General features: G+C 42.3%; 1 protein-coding gene across 2 annotated transcripts in view; it reads left to right on the top strand.

Annotated features, from left to right (window-relative positions):
* The window catches only part of RhoGAP1A (Rho GTPase activating protein at 1A), a 186,690-nt gene extending 168,541 nt beyond the window's left edge, over nucleotides 1-18,149 (top strand). The window contains exons 11-23 of one of the 2 annotated variants that reach the window (XM_075889272.1): nucleotides 1,525-1,631; nucleotides 1,764-1,823; nucleotides 1,942-2,080; nucleotides 2,222-2,286; nucleotides 3,327-3,366; nucleotides 3,668-3,742; nucleotides 4,757-4,854; nucleotides 5,291-5,458; nucleotides 7,367-7,476; nucleotides 9,278-9,417; nucleotides 10,994-11,128; nucleotides 11,900-12,005; nucleotides 13,041-18,149. In XM_075889272.1, the coding sequence (XP_075745387.1) occupies nucleotides 1,525-1,631; nucleotides 1,764-1,823; nucleotides 1,942-2,080; nucleotides 2,222-2,286; nucleotides 3,327-3,366; nucleotides 3,668-3,742; nucleotides 4,757-4,854; nucleotides 5,291-5,458; nucleotides 7,367-7,476; nucleotides 9,278-9,417; nucleotides 10,994-11,128; nucleotides 11,900-12,005; nucleotides 13,041-13,278 (1,481 nt within the window). In that variant the 3' untranslated portion in view covers nucleotides 13,279-18,149. Of the gene's footprint in view, nucleotides 1-1,524; nucleotides 1,650-1,763; nucleotides 1,824-1,941; nucleotides 2,081-2,221; nucleotides 2,287-3,326; nucleotides 3,367-3,667; nucleotides 3,743-4,756; nucleotides 4,855-5,290; nucleotides 5,459-7,366; nucleotides 7,477-9,277; nucleotides 9,418-10,993; nucleotides 11,129-11,899; nucleotides 12,006-13,040 lie in introns of both variants that reach the window. The other variant, XM_075889271.1, reaches the window with a different exon arrangement.
* The last annotated feature ends 3,648 nt before the right edge of the window (nucleotides 18,150-21,797 follow it).

The raw sequence follows: 21,797 nt of genomic DNA, 5'->3' as shown, positions 1-21,797 counted from the left end.
TAGTAGATTTGATGCCGCGAAAATGCCGGTGCTTTCTTCGACCTTGTCACGCACTTCGAGTGAGGCCCCGCCGATCCAACATCGACGTGCGGCAGACTCGCAGGCTTCCACTTTACGCTTCGGCCTGCGACGCCTGAAAGGCCTCGAAGTGGCACATTTCGAATTTATTTGCGGGTCGGTCGACCCGTGCGGGGTTGCACGTGTGGTGATGTGTGGGCCTGACCGACGCACTCATAAGCAGACACGGAGACTTTATGCAAAACGAACTAGCATTTAATTGAAACAAGGGCAAATGCAGGAGATTACAAAAAAAAAATAACAAAGGAGGAAAACTGATACACACGATGGAAAGAACAGCTATATAACAAAATATGCTAAAAAAACACTGCAAAAGATACAGACTAAAGACAAATATGCAGAACGTTAATAAAACAACAAGATGGAACTACAGAAGAGACAAGGAAAATTTACGAGAGAAAGAGAAAAATAAACTCAGGCTCACGCTTCTGAGCTTCGACGGGCGACGCAGCGCACACTACAAATATTAAAAAAAAAGGGCTGGTTATAATAAATTAACGGTTTAAAAAAAGTCACAATAAAAAGTTCCATACGGACCAGGCCAGCTCTTGGTGCACGTAGGGAAGTTGACTGGTGCCGGTGAAGATCTTGCCGGCTTGGTAGACGACGAGGGTGCCCGGCATTGCAGCCGTCTCAATACGTTGCACGGGTCATACATGCTCGCCGCCTACGCGAGACTCGCGACACCGACGACCGCACTTGTTGCTGGCTGTACGTCAACTGCCCATTCCGATGCAGTCGAAACTTTTTCAGGGGCGTACACGTGCTCCCATCCCATCTGGGTGTAATTTCCCTTTTTTAGACCGCCGGTGCCCATTTCGGTACAGGTGCAGGGAAGACGAGCCGGCGCCACGCTGGGTCGTTATAGTCGCCGGATGTCGTCCTCCCAACTCAAGCCCTTCCTTGGAAGATGGGGCCCGCGGATGATCCGAAAATTGGAGTAGTTTGTGACAGACCTAGACACGCTTATGCCATAAAACTTTATTACCCATAATATATCCAAGGCCGAATCTTCCCTTTCAATGTTTGCATAAGCGTTGCGCACAGGCACTAGCATTCACACACCGAGCGTCTCCATGCATGCCGCACTATGCTGTATACAGTCGTGTAAAGGCAGTAGAGTTCAAGCTACAAACGGCGAGACGTTTATTTCTGTCTCTTCTCGTGCTAAATCGAGGTGCACCGCCTACTACAACACCCTCATGTTAAACTGGTTCCACATTCGTAATTTCTAGCCATTTTTCTTAAGAGCATTAGTACATTATTATAATTGCATGACATTTACAAGGTATTGGTATGTTTTCCTAAGATGCACAGTGATTTATTTTATTGTTGTAATTTTATTCCTTATAATTAAAAAAATTCCTTATATAAGAACTAATGCTGATTGATTGACTGATTGTATTGTTTCTTGTGGGCATACTTTGCTTTCCTTACCATCCGCAGGAGAAATGGAGCCCATCAGGGAAGATAACAAGGTCAACGTGTGCCAACTGCGCTCGAGAACAAGCACGTTGAGGGACGCTGTCGCAAAAGAAGAAAGAGAGAACACTGTGAGTGTTTCTTGTCTGCTATGTTCCAAATCCAAAGTTTGTTCTTAAGCATGTGCATACGCATACATATACTACATGCACACTGTTAGTTTCTGTCTTTCATTACTTACGTGTTCTCTTCCGTTACTTCAGAGGCTGGGAAAGCCACCTGGTCGCAACCTGGAACGAAACAGAAAGAAACTTAGTGAACTGGTGAGATATCTCGCTCCGTTCTTACTTTTTCGAAACGCTAAGATCCAATAGAACGAGGTCCAATTTTTCTCATTGTGTTTCTTAATTAGCATTGCACTTCGTGTTATTTAACCTTCAGGAGGCTCAGTTGGTCCTGCACTCTCCAAACCTGCCATTTAAGATTGGCTTCAAGAACACCAAAACGTATAACTTCTTCCTCTCGTCGGAGTTTGAGAGGTCCCAGTGGATCGAGGCCATCAATCACTTGCACATGACAGGTATATGCTCTCTCTTCAATGTCGCCAATGAAGCGCTACAAAACCGAGTCACCTAGTAATATCAAGCAGTGTCCCTGCGTGTCGTACGCAAATTTCAACGGTTTGCGTTGTTTCGCTCACCATCGATACGTTGCCTTGCAGCACCGCAGGTTGTCACAACACCCAGCATTCTCGAACTGCAAAGTTGCATCACGTCGGCAAGAGGGGTAAGTAATTCACATTTTATCCCACAGTATACACAGTGATCCACTTCTTTGGTTTAAACTTTGAAAGCAGATTCTGAGATTATGCTTGCTTGTTATCTCTCTCTCATTTCACGGCAAGGTTGTGTTACTTTGGTCCAAGTTGTTCGGTAAACACGGTGAAATTTAGCGCAGAACTCGCCAGTAGGACAAAGAACTGGAAAAAAATAACGAGGGCAAGCGCTGACTCTCGAATAAAGTATATTTTGAAAAGCAAGAAAGAAGGAAAACCAGACCACAATCACTATCATTTGGAACGACAAAATTGGGTCACTTTTGAATGCTGCAAAAAATGTCATCATGATAACAAACCAACTAGCTCAGCTTAACTTCTTATTGTTCAGTAAAATGTTCCGAAATTTTGTTAGTTTTGTTAATAGTAAGGAAAAAACCGAAAAACCAGTTTCACATGTACTCCTCAACATCAGGGAAGTGAGTCCACCGCAAAAACTTCACTACTGTCCTGAAAGTCTCCGCGGGCAATACAGACAGTGATGCCAAGTACTATTTTAATATAGTACAGACGAGAAACTGAAGATTCTGGCTTAACTTTAGCTGAATGGAAGCAGGGAAAGACGTTAAAGTATCTCGGGATGTTGTTATAATTAAAATTCAGGAAACTCCACTTCTGCTTTTAAAACAAAACCTTCTGCCGTTTCTCTTCATTTTTGAGCAGTCAGAGCCATGTTATTTCTACTCAGTATGGGGTCTTCCCAGCGGAGAGCCAATGCTGTGTAAACCTTACCCTCGAAAGTGTGGCAGTTGCCAGGGTTGTATTTGTGGCACAAGTCTTTTTAGCATTATTCAACCACTTCGAGTCACCCCGTTTTTCAGAAAACTGTTTTTTGTGCCAGTGTGTATAAACTGCTAAGCGTTCAAGCAATATTTATAAAAATGCTTTAATAATAGACTGCCTTACTGCAGTAGTCTGCATCTGATGTTGCAAATGAATTAGCTGATCTTTGGTACATTAATAATTCGTTAAAATGCTCTTGACCTTACAGTGCATGGGAACCAACATGGGATCTTTCCTGACAAGAACAGGTGGGAGCTTTTTGGACCATTTCTTATAGAATTCAAACAATTGCTAGCCTACGCTATTTTTCATTATTTCTCCTTTTTTGAATGGTGTTTGGATGTTTTCAAGGCCAAGAAAAGATGGGGCAAATATAAGTATACAGGGTGGTACTTGCTTTTTCACTATTTGTCTCATCATTGCTCGTACCTTTTTATCTGGAGTGTTTAAGTTCTTGTGGACATCCTTCCAGCCTAAAGAAAAAGACGTCTCTGAATTCAGAAATTTCATTTTAGTCTTTTCTACAATGCCCTATCTCTTCTGATGCAGCCAAAGATGAGGACCTGCTGTTCGGAGACCTTCTTGTCACTGTCCACAACTTGCAGGGACTCACAACACCTTCAGGTTTGCTTAACTTGAGTGACTTTTTCAGTTCTTTTTCTTCACGTTCCTGCATTCTCAAAGCCAATAGTATAGTATTTGCTGTTTGGAAATAATGGTGTCACTAAAGAAAGTGATCCAGAGATAGGGAGCAAGGAAAGAAAAGGCGGAGAAGTTACCTAGATGTGTGTCCAGTTTCTTAGCCTATAATAAAGGGAAAAGCATTGGCGTAGTTAGCTGCAGGCGTTAGGCGAATTCATCCCCCCCTCCCCAGAAATATTTCTGCCTATGCCCTCAGTAAAAGGGACAAAGTGGTGAAGAGGTCGATAGAGTGGACTGGAAGATAGTGAAGCATCTGAACCCCCCAGCAGATACTGACACAGCATAGCATGTGTACATAATAGAGATTTCATCTTTTTTGTACATATGAGATCACAGCAGGGATTGTAAGCTGTCGTTGCACGTGGCTTCTTTCAAGAGCTCAGAGAAGGAGGAATAAAAAGAGAAACTGACTTTAGAGAACTTTTTGAATTTTTTGTTTCTGTACTTGAAATCTGCATGCGTAACTATGTAGTGCTTCCAACACTCGATTTGTATTATATTGCTATTATATTGCAGAGATTTCTGGTTGAACAAAGCATAGAATAAGAGGAAATTGTGAACATAATTGGAGGATATTGTTATAGTAATTGAGTCATTGCCATGTGCTCATTTACTACACTTTTTTCTAAGTTAGAGGTTATTTTCACTTTTTTAATCATTGCAATAATAAAGAATGGAACTACAAACACCTCTGGATGTTTGTTAGTATTTTCCTTTTTCTTTGAAAATTTAAGAAAGGGATGATATACTGCAAATTATTATACATATTATGCTTTGCCATAATGTTCGCACTTACAAAATGATTGCTCTAATTTCAAATGATTATTGTTTCATAACTTGTGAGGTAGTATATTCTTTATCTAAGCACAATGTGATAGTTTTTTACATTCTTTTATACAGACTACAAAATGGTTGTTTCTATCTTTTTCTTTGCAGACATATACATTTGCTTTGAAGTAGACTCCTACGGACATTTCTTCAAGAAAGCCAAAACGAAAATATGCCAGAATACAATGGAACCAAACTTTAACCAGGTGAGATTGTTCTTTTTGTCTGATGCAGTTGGTACTCAGTTTCATCATTGGTCTTACAGGCACTCAACTACGTTTAGATGTTGTGATATATGTATTTTATTTCTAAGTTCATTAAATTTCAGAAAGTGACAGTTCTTACATATCCTGTGATTCTAACATGCAGGAAATTTCAATAAAAGCCTTCTTTATTTATTTCAAATGGCTGATAGAACACGAAGAGGTAAATGACAGCTGAAATTCATTATAACAGACATAGGCTATCTTAGATAGATGTTAATAATACAGTAAAATTCACAAGCTTACAAGTTCACAAAGTAACTGTGCAGTTTTTCCATATGTGTCGCAGTTGCAGAATCTTTTCACTGGTTCCGACCTTCTTGATGTTTGCATATTATTTGTCAGCACAATTTTAATCGACTATTAACTGCTGTTTTAGGAAGTTGTTATTGACCTGGACGGGTCCCAAACACTCCGGATCCTTTGCTATGAGGAGCAAATAAAGAACGGCACGACGATAACTGAGCTTCGGGGAAAGGCTGCCTTCGAGATGAGCCGTTCCTGGCTCACCGACAAGTACCAGGAGAAGTCCTTCAGCCTACAAGATGTGAGTGATCTACACACACAAAAGAACCAGGAACACCAGCCTTTTGTCATCTTCGTACAGCCGCCTTACAGAGTTGGCCGTCATTTTACACAAAAGACGGTTTGTATGAGTGATGACCCTGTATAGAAATTTGACATGACGTGTGCCTCAGATGAACAGAGCCAGCATGGGGTTTGCTGCCCCCCTTTAATTCCCCCCCCTCTTGCTCCTCTGAAGGCAGACATGCCATCATAGTTAAAGGAAACAGAAGCAGACATAGCAAGCTTAACACATAAGTTCCCCGCCTCCTTACAACATGAATGAATTTGCTTGTCAGCGGTACCTCCCTAGTAAAAAAAAATCAATGCATCACCCTGGCAGATGAAATGTAATGTAAGCGATGAAAGGAAGCTTTAAAGGCATAAGCATTTTCGAGGCAATTCAATACAAGTGCATGTATGTATGCAGCCAATGATATCATATACAGACGAACCCAGCTATAACAAAACTCATGGGGCGCAGAAAATATTTCGTTGAAGCGAGAATTTAGTTGTAGTAAAATCGAAAAAAATACAGCTGATCTGAGCTAGCAAAACAAAGAAACATTTATTTTTAAAATTGAAAAAAGTATCCCCTGCTTTCTATTCTTTTCCAGCAGTGTCACGACGCGATTCACAGTCATGCATAGCGAGGCCATGGTGAAAACCATGCTGAAACGACGCCTACAACCGCTTTTGGGAATGTACCAAACATTTGCATTAACACGTTCACACCAGCAGCTGTCCGCTGTCAAAGCATATCCGACAACGCCGAGATGGAGGCAGGGTATCGTGGAGCGGTGACTTTTGCCTTATTCCATGCCATTCTTATCATTCATCACTTGTGGCTAGCTCATTTGGTTGATAATGCGGACGAACAGCTGCTCTGATTAGGTACCACACTAGCCAATAGCGAGTAAAATGATAAGCATTGGAAACTGAAAATGCAGCGCTCTGCGGTTGCACACAGCAGCTCCGTAAAGGAAACCATTAACTGAGCGACTGAACTTCAGCTTCGAATCATCTGCGGCTCGAAAGCAAGCCAGTGACAAAAGCAGGGCAGTTACAGCTAGTCAGGGCAGTCTCATTGCCATCTCTATCGAGCGATGGTGGCGCCCGTGCTTGCTCAATCGCGGCGGTTTCTGGTGTTGCCAACGCGTGTTTTAGACTTCGTCAACGTATTTTCAGGTTCTAAAAATGTATCAAAGTGTTAAAGATTGGGTTTCCTGTATAGCAATAAATATCTGAGCCTGGAATCGCATAATGAAATTTCGTTGAAGCAGGACGGCAGAAGAAAAAGTTTTCATTGTGGCGACAATATTTATGCATTGACTCCTATAGACTGCTGGCGAGGAGCCGTGAATTTTTCATTGTAGCGGAAGTTTCGTTGAAGCGGTGATCGTTGTAGCGGGGTTCGACTGTACCATCCATTTATGTTGGCCAAAATAATGCTTTTCATTTGATGCTGTTAACCGAAGTAACATTCAGATTGATTGATAAAACTACAAACAACAAAGAGGGATGGGATGGGTTGCTTTCCAAATAAGTGCGAAATTACTCCTGTATTTTCTGTACATACCGCCTTTTACTTTATAGTAGTTTTATTAAAAATGCTACTTTACAATTCTCTCACGCAAGGCACACTGAATAAAAGGCACTGATGCCTTTCAAGGACATTTAGCCATTCTACTTTGTTATTGATAATTGATCTATCACTAGCCATTTCGTACACGAGTACTGATGAAAATGCCTCTTTTGTACAATCTATATAAACAGTGGGTCAGTGAGATGAGGTTGTTAAACTGATTGACGCTGCACTTTATTTATCTTGAGAGTTGTTTTAGTACAACATTTATGTGCAGCTCCCGATTCATTCTCTTCTTTTTTACAGTTCACACTCAACCTCAGCATAAAGTACAACTCTTCGGATGTTGGACTACAGAGGGTTCCGTCGTGTAAACCCGTTGGATCTTTCGGAGTCAAAGTGCAACAGGTTTGCAAGTAAGTATCAACATTTATTTGTTATCTTCTATATCATTGCACACTTATTGTGTAAAGTAGCATTCAGAATTCATCTATTCATTTTATAAAAGCATTGGCTACAGCCATTTTACTCAGAGAAAATGGGTACAGTGGAGAAAGGAAAGAAACGCGAACATGTGGAATCTACATTCTGTGCTGTTTCACATTTATTTTTAAGCAGTTGTAGACTGGATAGCAACCATAAGCCATTGGAGTTATCCATAATAAAATAGAAAACCATCTGGTGTCTTTTTATTGCCACCAAGATCAGAGCGTGATGAAAACAGAACGCTGTGCTGTTCACATTTCTTTCAATTCCCCCTGCACATCGTTTCCTTTAAAAGAGTACTTACATAAGAATTTTGCATATTGTTATTCTGTTGTAGTAATAAGCTAATTACCCACTATCAAGGCTAAAATAAAAACCTCTATCACTCAAATGCCCAATGGTTAGTTTTTTGGAGACTTCTTTATACTGCCCAATCAGAGAACTCTGGAAGAGGCAGGACCTAGCGTGGTTTGTTTGTAGACCGAGGTGGCCACGTGAACACACAAAGCAATTGACGCACATACCTTTTACTTTTGTAATATTGTTTCTATCGCTGTCTTATCATACTTTGGCGAGCAAATTTGAATGCCGTGCCGAAAAAAGTTGGGGATTGTTTCCCCAAATAAGCTTAGCTTCTCCTCCTTTAGTGTTGCTTTTAAAGATTTCACACCTTTTATGTTGACATGACTATAGACCAACTGACCAAACAAGAACTACAGTAGCACGCTATGTGTATTCATCGTTTAGCTGCCCAGGGGAGCTATAATCAATGTGCCCACCACGTGGACTGTGCATTTGGGCCACCGCTGATCGGATGTAGTTCGGCAGACAGCTTGCCTCTTGTTTCCGGTTCTTCAACAACGTCATTTTGATGTCGGAGAGCTTTCACAACTCTCAGCACAAATGAGAGAGACGGAACACGCTCCAGTGCAGAAAACACTGACTCAGGAGATCTGCTTTTGGCAGCGCAAATCTCAGAGGCCATGCATAAACTCAGATCGCGTTAGCCCTCAAGAATGGTTTAACGCAGCCGCTCGCCTAATGCACCTGTGAAGGCCGGTATGCATTCCCAGCATCCTTCTAAGCACCCGGGACACTTTCATATGCGAAGACAGACCTGTGAAGTTTGTTTAAGTGTTCTGTTATTTTACATTTCAATGGCTCTCTTTTTACCCAGGGATTGTGAGCAGGTTTGGTGCATCGGTGTGTTCAAGAGCGCAATGATTTAGCGACTCACCACTTTCTTGATTAACTGAATGCGCTTTACCGAAACAGGACATGTCCACTAGGTGGATACTTCAAGAATAATTTCCCAGGTGTTTGAATATTTAAACTGGCCTACATTTTATGAGCCACTGTGTGTGTTAGCCACTTCGAGCGCAGGTTCTGTGTTTATCTGGGTAAAAAGCCGTGATTTCGTTTCAGATCAGCTTGCATTCAAAACACTTCCGACTCATGCGAATATGTGGCACTGTTCAACCGCGGCTATGTTTAACTTGTACTGGATATATAATAAAGACAGATGGGACAAATGGCTGATTGCTGTATAACAGTGCAAGCCGAAGATGGTTATCATTGTACCAGTATGTTAGGAAACTGTATGGTTGTAACAGACGTATCTTAGCTGTCTGGCGAGAATTTGCTATAACAATGTGTTGGGGCTGCATTGTGAAATTTATAAGTGGCACGAGTCGGCTACTCTACGACTTGAAGTCGCACTTCTCATTGCAGGAAGGAAAAGAGTGCGGTGCCATTCGTGATCACAACGTGTGTCCGGGAGGTTGAGCGTCGAGGCATCAACGAGGTGGGGCTCTACAGGGTGTCTGGCTCTGCGTCAGACCTCCAGAGGTTGAAGAGGACGTTTGAGAATGGTCAGTAGAAGGAGCCCTGCTTGTAGTGACTTTCCTCGTGATTTATGGCAATGGACAGTTTGAATAATCTACTAGGCGGCTTTCCTGTAAGGTTTGTTTTCCAACCAAAAACCCTCGTTCACAGACTGCTTTTCTCGCTCATTGTGTTGTACTCGCGTGCTCGCGTGCCTTCACTGCACAATGAGCGAGAAAAGCAGTCTGTGAAAGTGAGCTTTTGGTTGGAAAACAAGCCTTACAGGAAAGCCGACTTGAAGATTATTGCACACTGTTCTTTGCTTTTGCAAATGCAAGGTTTGTCATTGAAATAGGATCAAGCAGTGTGGGCTGCATATAATTAATTATTAGATTTTTCGACTGGTTAGTCTGGGGAGCATTTCAATAATACCAATGCCATTCTGCCTGTGGAAACCAAAAAAAAAAATAATCTCTGGCAGTTTATTCTCATAGTTACAACACTTAAATGTGTAGAATGGTAGATTGTGCCCTACTTCCACACTGCACATTCCCACAACAACAAATGCTTCCGTCCCATAGTGCACAGAATATTGCGTACCAATTTTACATAAACAGGGAAGTGGCACTCATAATTCTCGCTCTATTTCCGTCTAGATCCGTGCCTTGTCTCTGAGGAGTAAAATATCGAAGAAGTGTTGGCCAGCGCACTGTTATTTTTCCTTTTATTGTCAAAGATGTTTACATGTCTCATCTGCTAGTTCAGAGTTTTTATTTGCCCATTGCGTACGCTGGTAGGAGCAAAGAGAAAAGCTGCATAAGCACCTTGATGACGTAATCATCCTCCAATCATGCCCCATCTGCTTGTGTAATATGGTCAACTCTAGGAAAAGTCTGCATATTTGGGTCTTTTCTGGTCCCCAAACAATAATCACCATCTGTATTGTATTCACAGTGCTACTTGGTCACAATTTGCATGCATGTTATACCTGGCATTCTTGACAGGAAAAAGTGGCGGTCACAGAGTTTTCAGGAATAAGAACACAGTCAAGATAAATGATATTTTTTTCTTTGAATTATTGTTGGAGGATCAGATATAGAACCCAATAGATGTAAACTTTTTTTATAAGTTAAATTTCGCGTGGCAGGAAGCTCCAATGCAGTCGTCAATGGTGTACACCCTGGGCAAAGTCTTGAATTTTAGCCATATTTAGTGTGCATGAACTTGGTCCTGATAGTTTTTGTTTTGTCTTGATTTGTTTGTCTTGGTATTTTTATTTGCCGCGATGTAGCTCTGGTACATTCCGCATTATTGTTGACCACAACAATGACTGCTTCTCATAGACTGCTTGTCAGAGTGACATCATTAACGTGGTGACTACGTGTTACGGGGCTTTAGTGGCAGCACATAAAGGCGAATACAGGCTCTCGTGCAAAAGGCTTCACACATTTCAGCCACCTCGTTATGCAAACAAAAGCAAATACATCTCGACCCATACAAAAAAAAGTGCGAGTGGACATAGAAATGTGGCCCTTGGCAGAATTAGTACTGCCACAAAAAAAAAAAATTGCAGGATTCTGTTTTCTAGCTCATGCTTTTATCTTCTGTCCAAATGCATCGCAGATCCCTACGAAGCTGAGCAACTGCTCAAGGAGGTCGACATCAACAATGTCACTGGTTTACTGAAGCTGTACCTGCGTGAGCTTCCCGAGGCCCTTTTCACTGACGCTCTCTATCCTAAGTTCTTCGAAGCATTTAGTAAGTATTCTCTGTAATGTAGCTCTTGATAGCTTTTGTATGCTGATTATAGTTTACAGACAACCATACATGTAGAGATGTGTGGGATCGAATATTATTGATGATTAAAAGTTCATTAAATGGCAGTGCACCAATAAACAGCTTAGTTTTTGTCTCTTGTATTAACATGTCTTTGCGGGGGCATCCTCATTTTTTCTGTGGGAAAGTGGCTTAGCGGCTTCTGTGCATTGGGACTGAACATAAACCGGTGGTTTAAATTTCTTGCCACACTTATCCACATTCCAAATAGGTGTACAGATGTGTCCACTGTTAAATGGAACACTTGCATGCACGGCATGCATGGTCGGATTTCACTGTTTTGCAAAATCATAGCAGCTTAGATTTTCATAATACTACTGGTGATTGACAGTTCTAACTTCTTTTTGATCGACTAGTGCCTTGCAAGAACATTGTTTTCTTCTCCACTTGCAGTTAGGGGGCCAGCAATGTGAATGGTGCTCATTGTAGTATTCCTTTTAACACTGGGCCGTACTGTACAATGCAAAAATGTCCATGTGCTCAGCTTTTGAGCACCCAATAAAAGAGCCGGGGTGCTCAACGTTCACGGGCAGCATATGCATTGTTTCAATACATTCAGCTCGACCAACTGAATCGGTGTGCATTCGCGGTAAGATGGAGCAGTGCATTTGTGAACTATCTTCAGAGAATTCAGAACACAGAGTAGGCCTATTAAACAACTATGTTTGCGCGCATGGCATCTCTTTCTCGCAGGTAAACATGACCAAGAGGAAAAGAAGAACATGCTCCTGAGCCTCTTCAGCAAACTTCCCGAAGTAAACCAAAATGTCACCGTGTTCCTGATTGATCACATGGTCAAGTGAGTGCTCTTTTGCAACCTCCTATGTTGCTTTTGTCACTTGTCTGTGCTTTCTGTACCTTTGTGCATTTACCAATTGAGGGCCATCTGATGGGGCCGCATAACTCATTACTCGCAGTTCCTACACTAAAGTTTACTACATCAACTACTAGTAACTACTACTACTACTAACTACAACTACTAACTACTACTGTTACTAACTACTACTATTACTAACTACTACTGCTACTAACTATTACTGCTACTAACTGCTACTACTACTGCAACTAACTACTACTATTACTGCTACTAACTACTACTACTGCTACTACTACTGTAGCGTTGCGCATACTGATCTTTAGGCGTCAAAGGTGCACGCAGGGATTGTGATTTCATCTACTGCATGCATCCAACATTCTGTACAGTGTCGCTGCTGACAGAATCATGTGAGGCCACTGTGTGCTATTAGCCCTGCCAGTTGTTTTCTCAGATTTTTTACAGCGAAATTGTACATCGCTAGGGTCTTGTGTATTTTTGCCGTGTGTCAGCAAAAAAAATGTGGAGAATGGGACAAAATGATAACTGTGCTGCTCAAATGAAGCACATTTGAAAAGTGTTCACTAAATTCAAGAGCGACTTTCCATACACGCATTTTCTATTTCATTACAGGGTGTTAGATCGCTCATAATTCGAAATTCCATGTCATCGCTGTGTTGTGTGCTAAATAGCTGCACTGGTCATCCTACCTCCACAGAGCAGGTGCTCTACCACACAACATAGCCTTACGTCAGAATGGCTCACAATATCTTCTGCCTTCTTATTACATGTTCTTTTGAGTGAAGGTTTCCTATCTTAACGCAGGCTTTTCTAATAGTTAGAAAGTGTCTTATGTTTGTGTTGCTGGCCTAGGCCTAGCTCTATTCTGTTCAATAAAGCTTCGTCTCCAACATTGTCAAAAGCTCCTTTACGTACAATCCTAGGATATCTTTGACGTTTTGACTAAACTTCCCTTATCTGATCTCATCGCATGTACGTTTGCATGTGTGTTCGGAACAGGATCAACTCCAACGAAGCGCAGAACAAGATGTCCCTTCACAATTTGGCAACCGTGTTTGGGCCGTCCATAATCCGTCCCTGCAGCGGTGCAGTGGGCCAGAGCCCCAGCGACCTGCTCACCACCAGCACCGTTGACGTCATGGCTCAGGCAGGTATTCTCTACTTCTTCCTGCGGCGGAGGGCAGCGGGCCTCTCTCTCACCCTCGACAGCCGAGAAGCGTCTCCTACCGAAGCGTGAACAAGACTAGTAGTGTGTGTGCATTGCGTCTTTAGCATCCTTCAGACGATCAAGAACAGCGCAAAAGTCTGTCTGACAATGCAGCTAAAACCGCGTCTGCGTCAACAAGGAGACATCGAGGAAAAGGAAAGCCACTAATCTAGTTACTGTTTCTCCCTGACGGTCATGGTAACATCGCCCATTGCAAAGCTGTTGCATCGAGAATGAAGTTTTTATTTTGCGTGTGTGTGTGTGTCTGTATGTGTGCATGTGAGGCTTTCTTATACACAGTGGACATTTGACAGTGGACGTTCCGTGGCCTTCACACTCAACCAAGAGTGTGTGCCACTTGTGTGCTATGTATACCGCTGCACTCGTTGGAATGAATGTAACCTTTCAACGATGTGGGCACCTTCCACGAGGCAGAAAAGTAAAGCACTGCGGGTTTAAGCTACTTCACAGTCCACTGTAGTGTTACCTGATGGAGTCAGGCCAATGGTTTATTGAAAGCTCGAAGAGAAAAGAAGGCATCTTTAGTTTTCTGTAGATCCGCAGTGAACAGTACGCTTTCGGTTGACCTCGTGTTACAGGAACCAGCCAGCGAACAACAAAGTTTCCGCTGATCTCCTAGACCCTCTGTGCCCCAGGCACGTGCTGTAATATCTTTTCTACAGCGCCGGCTTTTACTGACAGAGCCTGTTTCTGGTGACCTGTTTTTTTTTTACTGTATCATGTTGTTTATTTCATTTTTGCGTGGGTGTCGTTGATACATGATTCCCTAATGCCATGCACTCCAGCCGCATCTACTAGCTGTGATTTGCGACCATTCAAGGTCTTGTAGCACATATACACACCTTTACAGTCTTTGCCAAAAAGTTAAGCCATTGCTTGGTGTCTAATTGTATTGCTGTACCCCATTGTTGAGTGGTCCTCTGTGGCTAATCAGAAATGGGTACACCGTAGTCGTCACTTCCTGCAGCACTCATCTAACCAAAGCTCAACAGAGGCACCAGTTAGCCGCCCAACTACTGGTACAGTACTGTGCGCAATGGTTTTGAAACTGTCGACAAGGACATTACCTCTTTGGTGCAGAAGCAACGAATTCCCCTCGGCTAAAGTAAGAAATTACTGTAATTTTGTCGCAGTCATCAATTAGCGACCATCTAGACATATTCAGTGCACAGCTTGAGCTGCAGTATCATAGCATGTGCCACTCTACTCCCTTTTTGTCTTCGCTTATGTGTGCCCATTCCACTGCTTTAACAAAGCACGCTACTGTGTGGCGAAGCTAGCTTTATGGTGTGTTTATCTAACTAGTCTACAATTGCTGTCACCTTCAAGTCTGTGTGGGCCCATCGCTCTTACCTCTGTTTTATGTACGTAACGTCCGGACCCGCTCACGCCATTCGCGTTTTAAGCCAGAGCTGTTGTGATTTTCGTCGGCCAAAATGCATTTCTCTCCCATCTGATAGGTTTCTTCTGTTACCGTGATGTTACTGTTTGCTCATTCCTTTTTGTGTGATTCAAATAGGTTGTCAGTATTTGTGGACCATATGCCCATTTTTTTTAGATTTCTCTACGTGACAATTTGTGTTATATGGCCATTCAACTTTTACTGCCTTCAGTGGCAGAACCTTTTGTTTATGTCGTTCTGTACTGTCTTTTCTTGTCATTAGGCTTTTCGTTTCCTTTAAAGGTCTTTGCTGAAGTGTTGAGTGCTCGTTACTGCATTGATCTCTGCGTTTCTTTAGTTCTATATTGCTCGGCGTGTCATCACTGCAGACAGGTGTCGAATTTCAATTGTTGACTATGCATGTCACAAAATGCCCTCGATTTATTAATAGATCTTCTTTTCTGCTTGAATTAGTTTCTTGCGCTTCTGTTCATGCAACAGCCTCATTGCCTGATAGACCAAGACATCGCCCATGAACTCTTATGCTCGTTTCAGGAATGATGCCAAATTTAGAGCCTTTCTCTCTTTTAATCAATGTTCCAAGGACTACTGCGAGCTTTTGGTAACTAAGCAATGGTGTATTACTGCTCAGGCCAGATGTGTTTTCTTACCAGAGGTTTTATGTGAAAAAAGTAATTTTGGATGACAATGCGGTGTAGCTGAATCATACAACTCTTCAGAGAGGGATGTTTAGCAACACGTCACTGCACCATAGCATACATTTTAACAAATACTATAATGATGTATAACTGTATTTTTATTGATGACCAGTATTCACATAGAGTTCTCTTTTTTTCGGTGACTTTTTTTGTCTTGTTTCTAATTTTTTTCAGCTTTACATCTACTGCCAAATAATACCACCTTGTTTAGAGTATAATGATGTGCTGTTTATTATCTTCTTCAGCATTTAACTGTGCTGCTATCTAAATGAACCATTGTACGCATGACAACACTAACTACACCATGTCGCATGTGTGCCCTTTTTGCTGTTTGTAAATAACCGGTATAGACAGTTTTTACATGGACGCTTTGTACATTCGCGAGTATGACGCCCCACCAAGTCCCGGGCATGGTACCTTGTATATTTTTTCTTTCGTTTTTGTAGCAGATTTTGTGCAGATAGCATGTTCTTGAACGTTTCTTTTTTTTTACACTAATGTCATCAAAGCAGCTACTGCTGCGACCTGCTTACGAATGTGTGCTTGTTATGTTTGAATGTGTATTATGTCTTAGTTTAGCATGACTGCAAGCACTTTTGTACCATAGCGCTCAATACGCGAGTTTCTATCTGACGCCCAACTTTTGAAATGTTTACATATTGCCATTAAGTGCTTCTGTCACGGAGACTACACAAATGCCAACAGACTACTAACATAACAGACCAGCAGAGTCAAGTCTTCTTGATTCTCGAAACAAAGGCAGTGTTATGCAGGTCCTCAACGTTCTTACATAAGATTGAAGTGTTTTGTATCATGCCTCAAATATACTGCCAGATTTCTAAACTGGCATGCTGCTTATAACGACTGCCATTCAATATAATGACAAGTTTCATTAAGCTTCACCCTTGCATGTTGACAAAGGTGCAATCTGATGGTTAAAAACAAATTCAAGCATGGAACTACTACATTGGAGTATGAACTTGTCTGCTTGGCTCAGTATTTAATATAGGACTTTAGACAAAACCTTTTTTCTTTTAAGTCTTTTCTTCCACAAGACCCACTGAATTAAGTCAGAACAAACATTACTTTTTCCCATTTTTAAAGCAAAACGGCACGTCATTCTCTATCAAAAAACATAGCTGCTCCTGTGCCACGTCTTTAAGAACCAAGCATGATTAGGGACCATGTGTCACACTTCCACGGCATACGCACTGTTTTTGTAGCACAATGTAGCCTCATTCTCGCACTTATGCTCAAGGTTGTGCCTTGTCTTCTTTCATGTGGTAAAATGCTTATTGGAAATATGAGAGCCTAATTTCAAGCAGTAGTATCAGACTTTTGGGCAAGAGCGAAGAGTCTCTTCTTGCAAGTTGCTACCAACATAAAGATATAGCGTGAGGGCGCCTGGAGAAATGCATGGGACATATGAATCGCAGCGGGCGTGCAGCTGTTATACCACGCAGCGCACGTTGCTAAGATGCCCCGTAAGACCACTGCAGCTTTCAGAAAAATCAAATCGCTGCAGTGCTTGTAATCTGCTGGAAAAAGCACTTTGTGAGAAAAGTCTTTAAGGTACCTGCCTTATTTCAGAAAGCCCGTGTAAACAATCACTTTGCTTTGAATGAAGTGAATGTAATACAGAGACAGTGCCGCTAGCCTGAGGAGTTTGATTAATGCTAATTCATTCAAGTTATGATCAAGTCAATTCTTTCTAGTGATGCAAAAGCCACATTTCACTCCTTTGTTTTGTCTAGGGGTTACTGTTTTTCTGTTAAGCAGTAAGGTTACAGGTTCGTAAGGAACACTAAATAAAAATAAGCATAACTGCATTGCATGGCAATTAGGCCAGAAACGAAGGTTACGTGCACGCACATTCATCGCCAATGTTTCAAGCACGGTTGAACCTTTTCTGTTCGCGAGCTCATTTTGTGTTGGAGAATGTCGCATAAGTGCCTCGCGAGTATTTCATAAATTTCCCGTGCAAGCACTTCAAAGTATACTCTGCAGGGGACCATGCTACAGCTCCATGCTCACTGCATTAAGCGTCAGATCGTCATGTTTTAGGTTTTATTTGAACATCACTGCATCATTCTGTAGCTTTTAGGGACCAGAGTGCAATTTTCTAACTTTACTTTGCCGAGTGTCTTTTCTATAAAAGTATTTACAATATTGCCACTTCAAGCCTAAATAATTCATTTTATAATGTAGTTCTGTACTAAGGGATCTTTATCTTTTTGATAGGAAGGAACTTTAGCTTAGGAGGAAAGAAGTGTTTCACAAATACTTTTTTCATTGAATAGTACAAGCAACTTAAAAGTGCATGACTATGACTATGATAGAACACACTTAAGTTGTGAACCATCGCATCTGCGAGATTTTCAGTATTCTAAGTCTTGCGCCTTTCACGCCATCGTCTATGGCTAGTTCCCAATGTAGTCGTCAAACTCGAAGAGGCAACTCGAATCAGAGGAAGTTGGGGGGAGGGTTATGATTATACTTTTTATTTTACGTTGACACTACTGCGAGTTACACTTGCGACACCTCTTGCCTGCATCAGAGATGTGACAGCTTTGTGTGCTAGTGCTTTGATTTGGCTTTATTACTCTTTGTCTGGGAGGTTGCCACATGATGCAACCACGTCTTGAAACAGAAAATTGTCGTGCTGTAGTGATCGTTTGTAAATAGTTATGAGTGTGAAGCACGGTGTGAACATGATGTGGTTGATGTGGTGACGGGAGTTTTTTTGTACATATATTCTTTAATAAAGCCCATGGACTGTTTTTTTGTGCGTGTAGTCGCTTCTTGAATTTAGTCGACAAAAACATATTGTTGCACTTGAAGGAGACCGTGGAGGCTAAAAGAAGGCTGTGTATTAGGTTATAAATGTTGGCTCAAGGGAGGCCAGTAAGCTAAAGATCACTTCATCATCGTATTCTGCATTTGTACCCGAGAGCAGCTAGCACATTTGCTGGTCTTTTTTTTTTTGTCCATATGTGCAGTAATATGTTCGTTTGTAGGCAAATGTTGCAAATATTACAACTTACTCCTGATGCTTAATTCTGAGAAGCCGTTGGGTATTTTTTTCATTAATTATTGCATGAATTTGATGCACATTTGCTTCAATGTGCAATGCAAAAGCAATATTACATTCACATCAATAATGATTACTCAAGTCATTTTGCTTATGCTCTAATAACGCACCTGATTATGTCGTAAATGTGTGTTCAGAAAAAGTTTTAGGAAAGCATGAACTGTAAGAATGGAGTTTGTATTCGCTGTGGGCACCTTACACTAATCCATCGTTTCACTAGTCAGACTTGTTTATCTGCAATTCCGCAGTGTGAAACCTTGCTCGTAAAAACTGCATTATTTGCACACTTCAGAAATTTCAGCAGAGCGAACACCTTTGCACTGAATCTTGCTAATTGAACAATGAAGCTTGGTGGTTTATTTTGACGTAAAAATGGGGAAAGACTAATGACTAAACTACAAATGAAGGAAGGGAATTTTCAAGGGCTCGTTTGTTTGGTTTGACACAACATCAGGGAAAACAAGCAGATCAAGGATGGCAGGGCAGCAGGCAGATATATATTTTTTTTGGAGGGGGGGAGGGGGCAAACACCTCTTTGATCTGAAATGGAGGCCAGCTAAGCAAATGGGCAAATGGGGTAAGTGCGCCCTGCATGCCCTGACAAAAAAAAAAAAGTTCTTTCGTTTGGGGGGTGGGGGAAGTAGAAAGGATGGGGCACGCGCCTGGTGTGCCATCTATATCACAACTATTTCATTAAACTTGAAGTGTCTGCACTAGAAGTATCCGCACACGCAAGCTTAACGGGATGTCACAAATTTGTATGACTTATGCAAAGCCAATGTAATTGTCATTCTTATCTTAAGGAGAAAGTATTACATTATATCTGTTGTGAGAGGTCGAAGGACATAGGTTTCTGGGAGAACAAAAGAGAAAAAAAAATAAGAAACTTCTGAACTAGTAACGTCAGGCTGATGCACAGCACTGTGACGGCTTCGGTGTATCGGCGTGAAACGCAGACACATTTTCATCCTTTATTTTTAAACCGACGGGGGAAAAAAACTTACCTGCGAAGAAAATTACCTGCGAGCTTGCCGGCCGGGGTCAGGACTCCCAGGCGTTACGTAGTGCGAGGCAAAGCCTTCCGACCAATGCCCGGGCCCGCTACCCTGCCGCTGCGTTGCCCGCAGCTGGTCGTGATGATTCGAGCCAATCGGAGCGCGTAGCCATTGTTCCTCGAGGAGGTCCGGTCCTATGTTTTCTCCTCTAGTTACGAACCTGCGACAACCAAGGTAAGGCGTCGTGATGTTTTGTACTCGTGGCTGTTTGTGCAAACACCTTATAACCGACAAACCGTTTCTATAAACTATGAAACGAAACAAAATTATGTTCTTGGGGTGAAAAAGCGAGGTACAGAGGGGAGGGGACGTTAAATCGGGAGGGTGCCCCTTAATTCAGTGCTGAAACGCTTTACACCCTCGGGCGTATTCAGACGAGGTGTGGCTGTCCTGAAGGCCTCCCCTGCTGCCTTAATTTATTGCTATATTTCAGGCATCTATTATGCACTTCATGCTCATCTGTGCAGCAATCGGTCATCGTCATCTCTTTAGCTAATAATAATAACCACTTTGGGATGTGTGCTTCATCATCGGATCCGTGACGCTTGTTCGCTCCCGAGTTTGCGGCCGAATAAACGTCGTTACAACCGAGTCGTCATACGCGGTGGATTTGCTGGGAAGTGATTCGAAGTAAGTGGTTCATTCTCTAGCAGCGCTTACGTCTGGAGAAAAACAACAAAAGAAAAACGAAAATACCGGATACGCGATTAGGGTCTGGTATTTCCGTTTCGTTCTGTGTTTTTTTTTTCTTTTTTGACTACGCGTGCAGCAGCTGAAATGGTAAAAGCACAACGCCGCACCAAATATAGCCCTCCGCGGAAGCGTTTTCGATTATGGGCATTGTCGCCCTGTGCTCAGCTTCAAGTGCCGTATCACAGTTCGCACTAGCTGACCCCCACCTCTGAAAAACCCAGCACTGTATCTACCTCCCTATTCATGCGAAAATCGTCCGTCGTGGGAAATGCTTTCTTTTACGCTCAAACAAAAAAATAAGGGGGGGGGGGGGGGGACTCATATAAGCAAATGTCTGATAATGCGTCAAATCGACGCAACAATATTTCGAGACCTCAACAAAAATGTAATAAGTTGATTTTTGTGTTGTAGCAATTAATACCAATTAAATTGTACTTAAGTATATATTTATCCTCAAGTCATCCATGCTTTCTTTTTACAGATATAAAATCAGATCTTGGGCCAGAAATATCGTGAAAACTTGTTTTTGGTTACATTAAAAAAAATATGCTTTTGTCGCGATATCTGAGCAAAGTGATCACAGGCAACAGCACACTGTAAAATGAAGTTAGATGAATACACATGTATTATGCAGGTGGTTCAGTTCATCCAAATTAGAATGCATACTGCTTTTCCGTGGTCATTATAGTAGTCTACACAACTACCAAAAACAAGTGATGTACACAATTGGGTACAACGCGTCTGAAAGGGTAAACGCTCAAACAGGTTGTTCGTATATATGGTTTCTCCGTGGCCGCTAAGCAATGATTAGTTACAAGAGCCCTGGAAGATATGCGCGCGTATCAAACACCACAACATTCGCTAGGAGATTCGCGTGATTTTTGTTTCGTTCTAGACGAGACAGGCCGAGGCAATCCTTGAAAAGAAAGCAGCAACGCATGCGATCTTGCGCATGTGACGTTTAGATAAGCGAGGGCGTGGCAATCTGTTCGTCAGTTTTGTGCAGTGCTGTGAAACCTACTCGGATTCCGTCGGCTAACCAGGATGGACAGAGGAAATAACGAAACTTAGCCGCGCTGTGCATTTTAGCAGCAGTGATTATGTAGTGCTTCTGCAGTACTGGCAAACAGTTACTCAATTACAACACAGTCAGCTTGAATGCGCGTGCTTCGCATAACATCGATTCCCAAGGTACGTGGTATCGTATCTGCCGAATTTTTTTTTTTTGTATTCATTGCGAAGCTTGCTTTATTTCGAACTGGACCAGTCGGTGTACGGGTGTGATGATTAAGGAACGTTCGTCACTATGTTTGTTGATAGCGGACGAGAAATCATTAACATGAACTTTTTATTTCATGGCATGGGTGGAACGGCTGACGACGCACGGATACGCTACCCTGTGCAGCGCCGTTTAGTCGGACGTCGCGGCCAACCCAGCAGTCAGGGTCGCAACTCCTGAGGTTCAGGGTCAGGCCACGGATCACGACGACCACGCCCGGTAGGCCTCGCCCACGAACCTGCTCCCGGCCACTGCACCCAGGCAGGAGCCGTTCAGCAGGCCCCGTCCTTGCACCTTGTACCGGCCGGCG

The sequence above is a fragment of the Rhipicephalus microplus genome, chromosome 3, assembly GCF_043290135.1.
Source record: "Rhipicephalus microplus isolate Deutch F79 chromosome 3, USDA_Rmic, whole genome shotgun sequence".
Lineage (NCBI taxonomy): Eukaryota > Metazoa > Arthropoda > Arachnida > Ixodida > Ixodidae > Rhipicephalus > Rhipicephalus microplus.
Note: the sequence above shows the minus strand (reverse complement) of the source record. Positions and strands in the feature narration are given on the sequence as shown.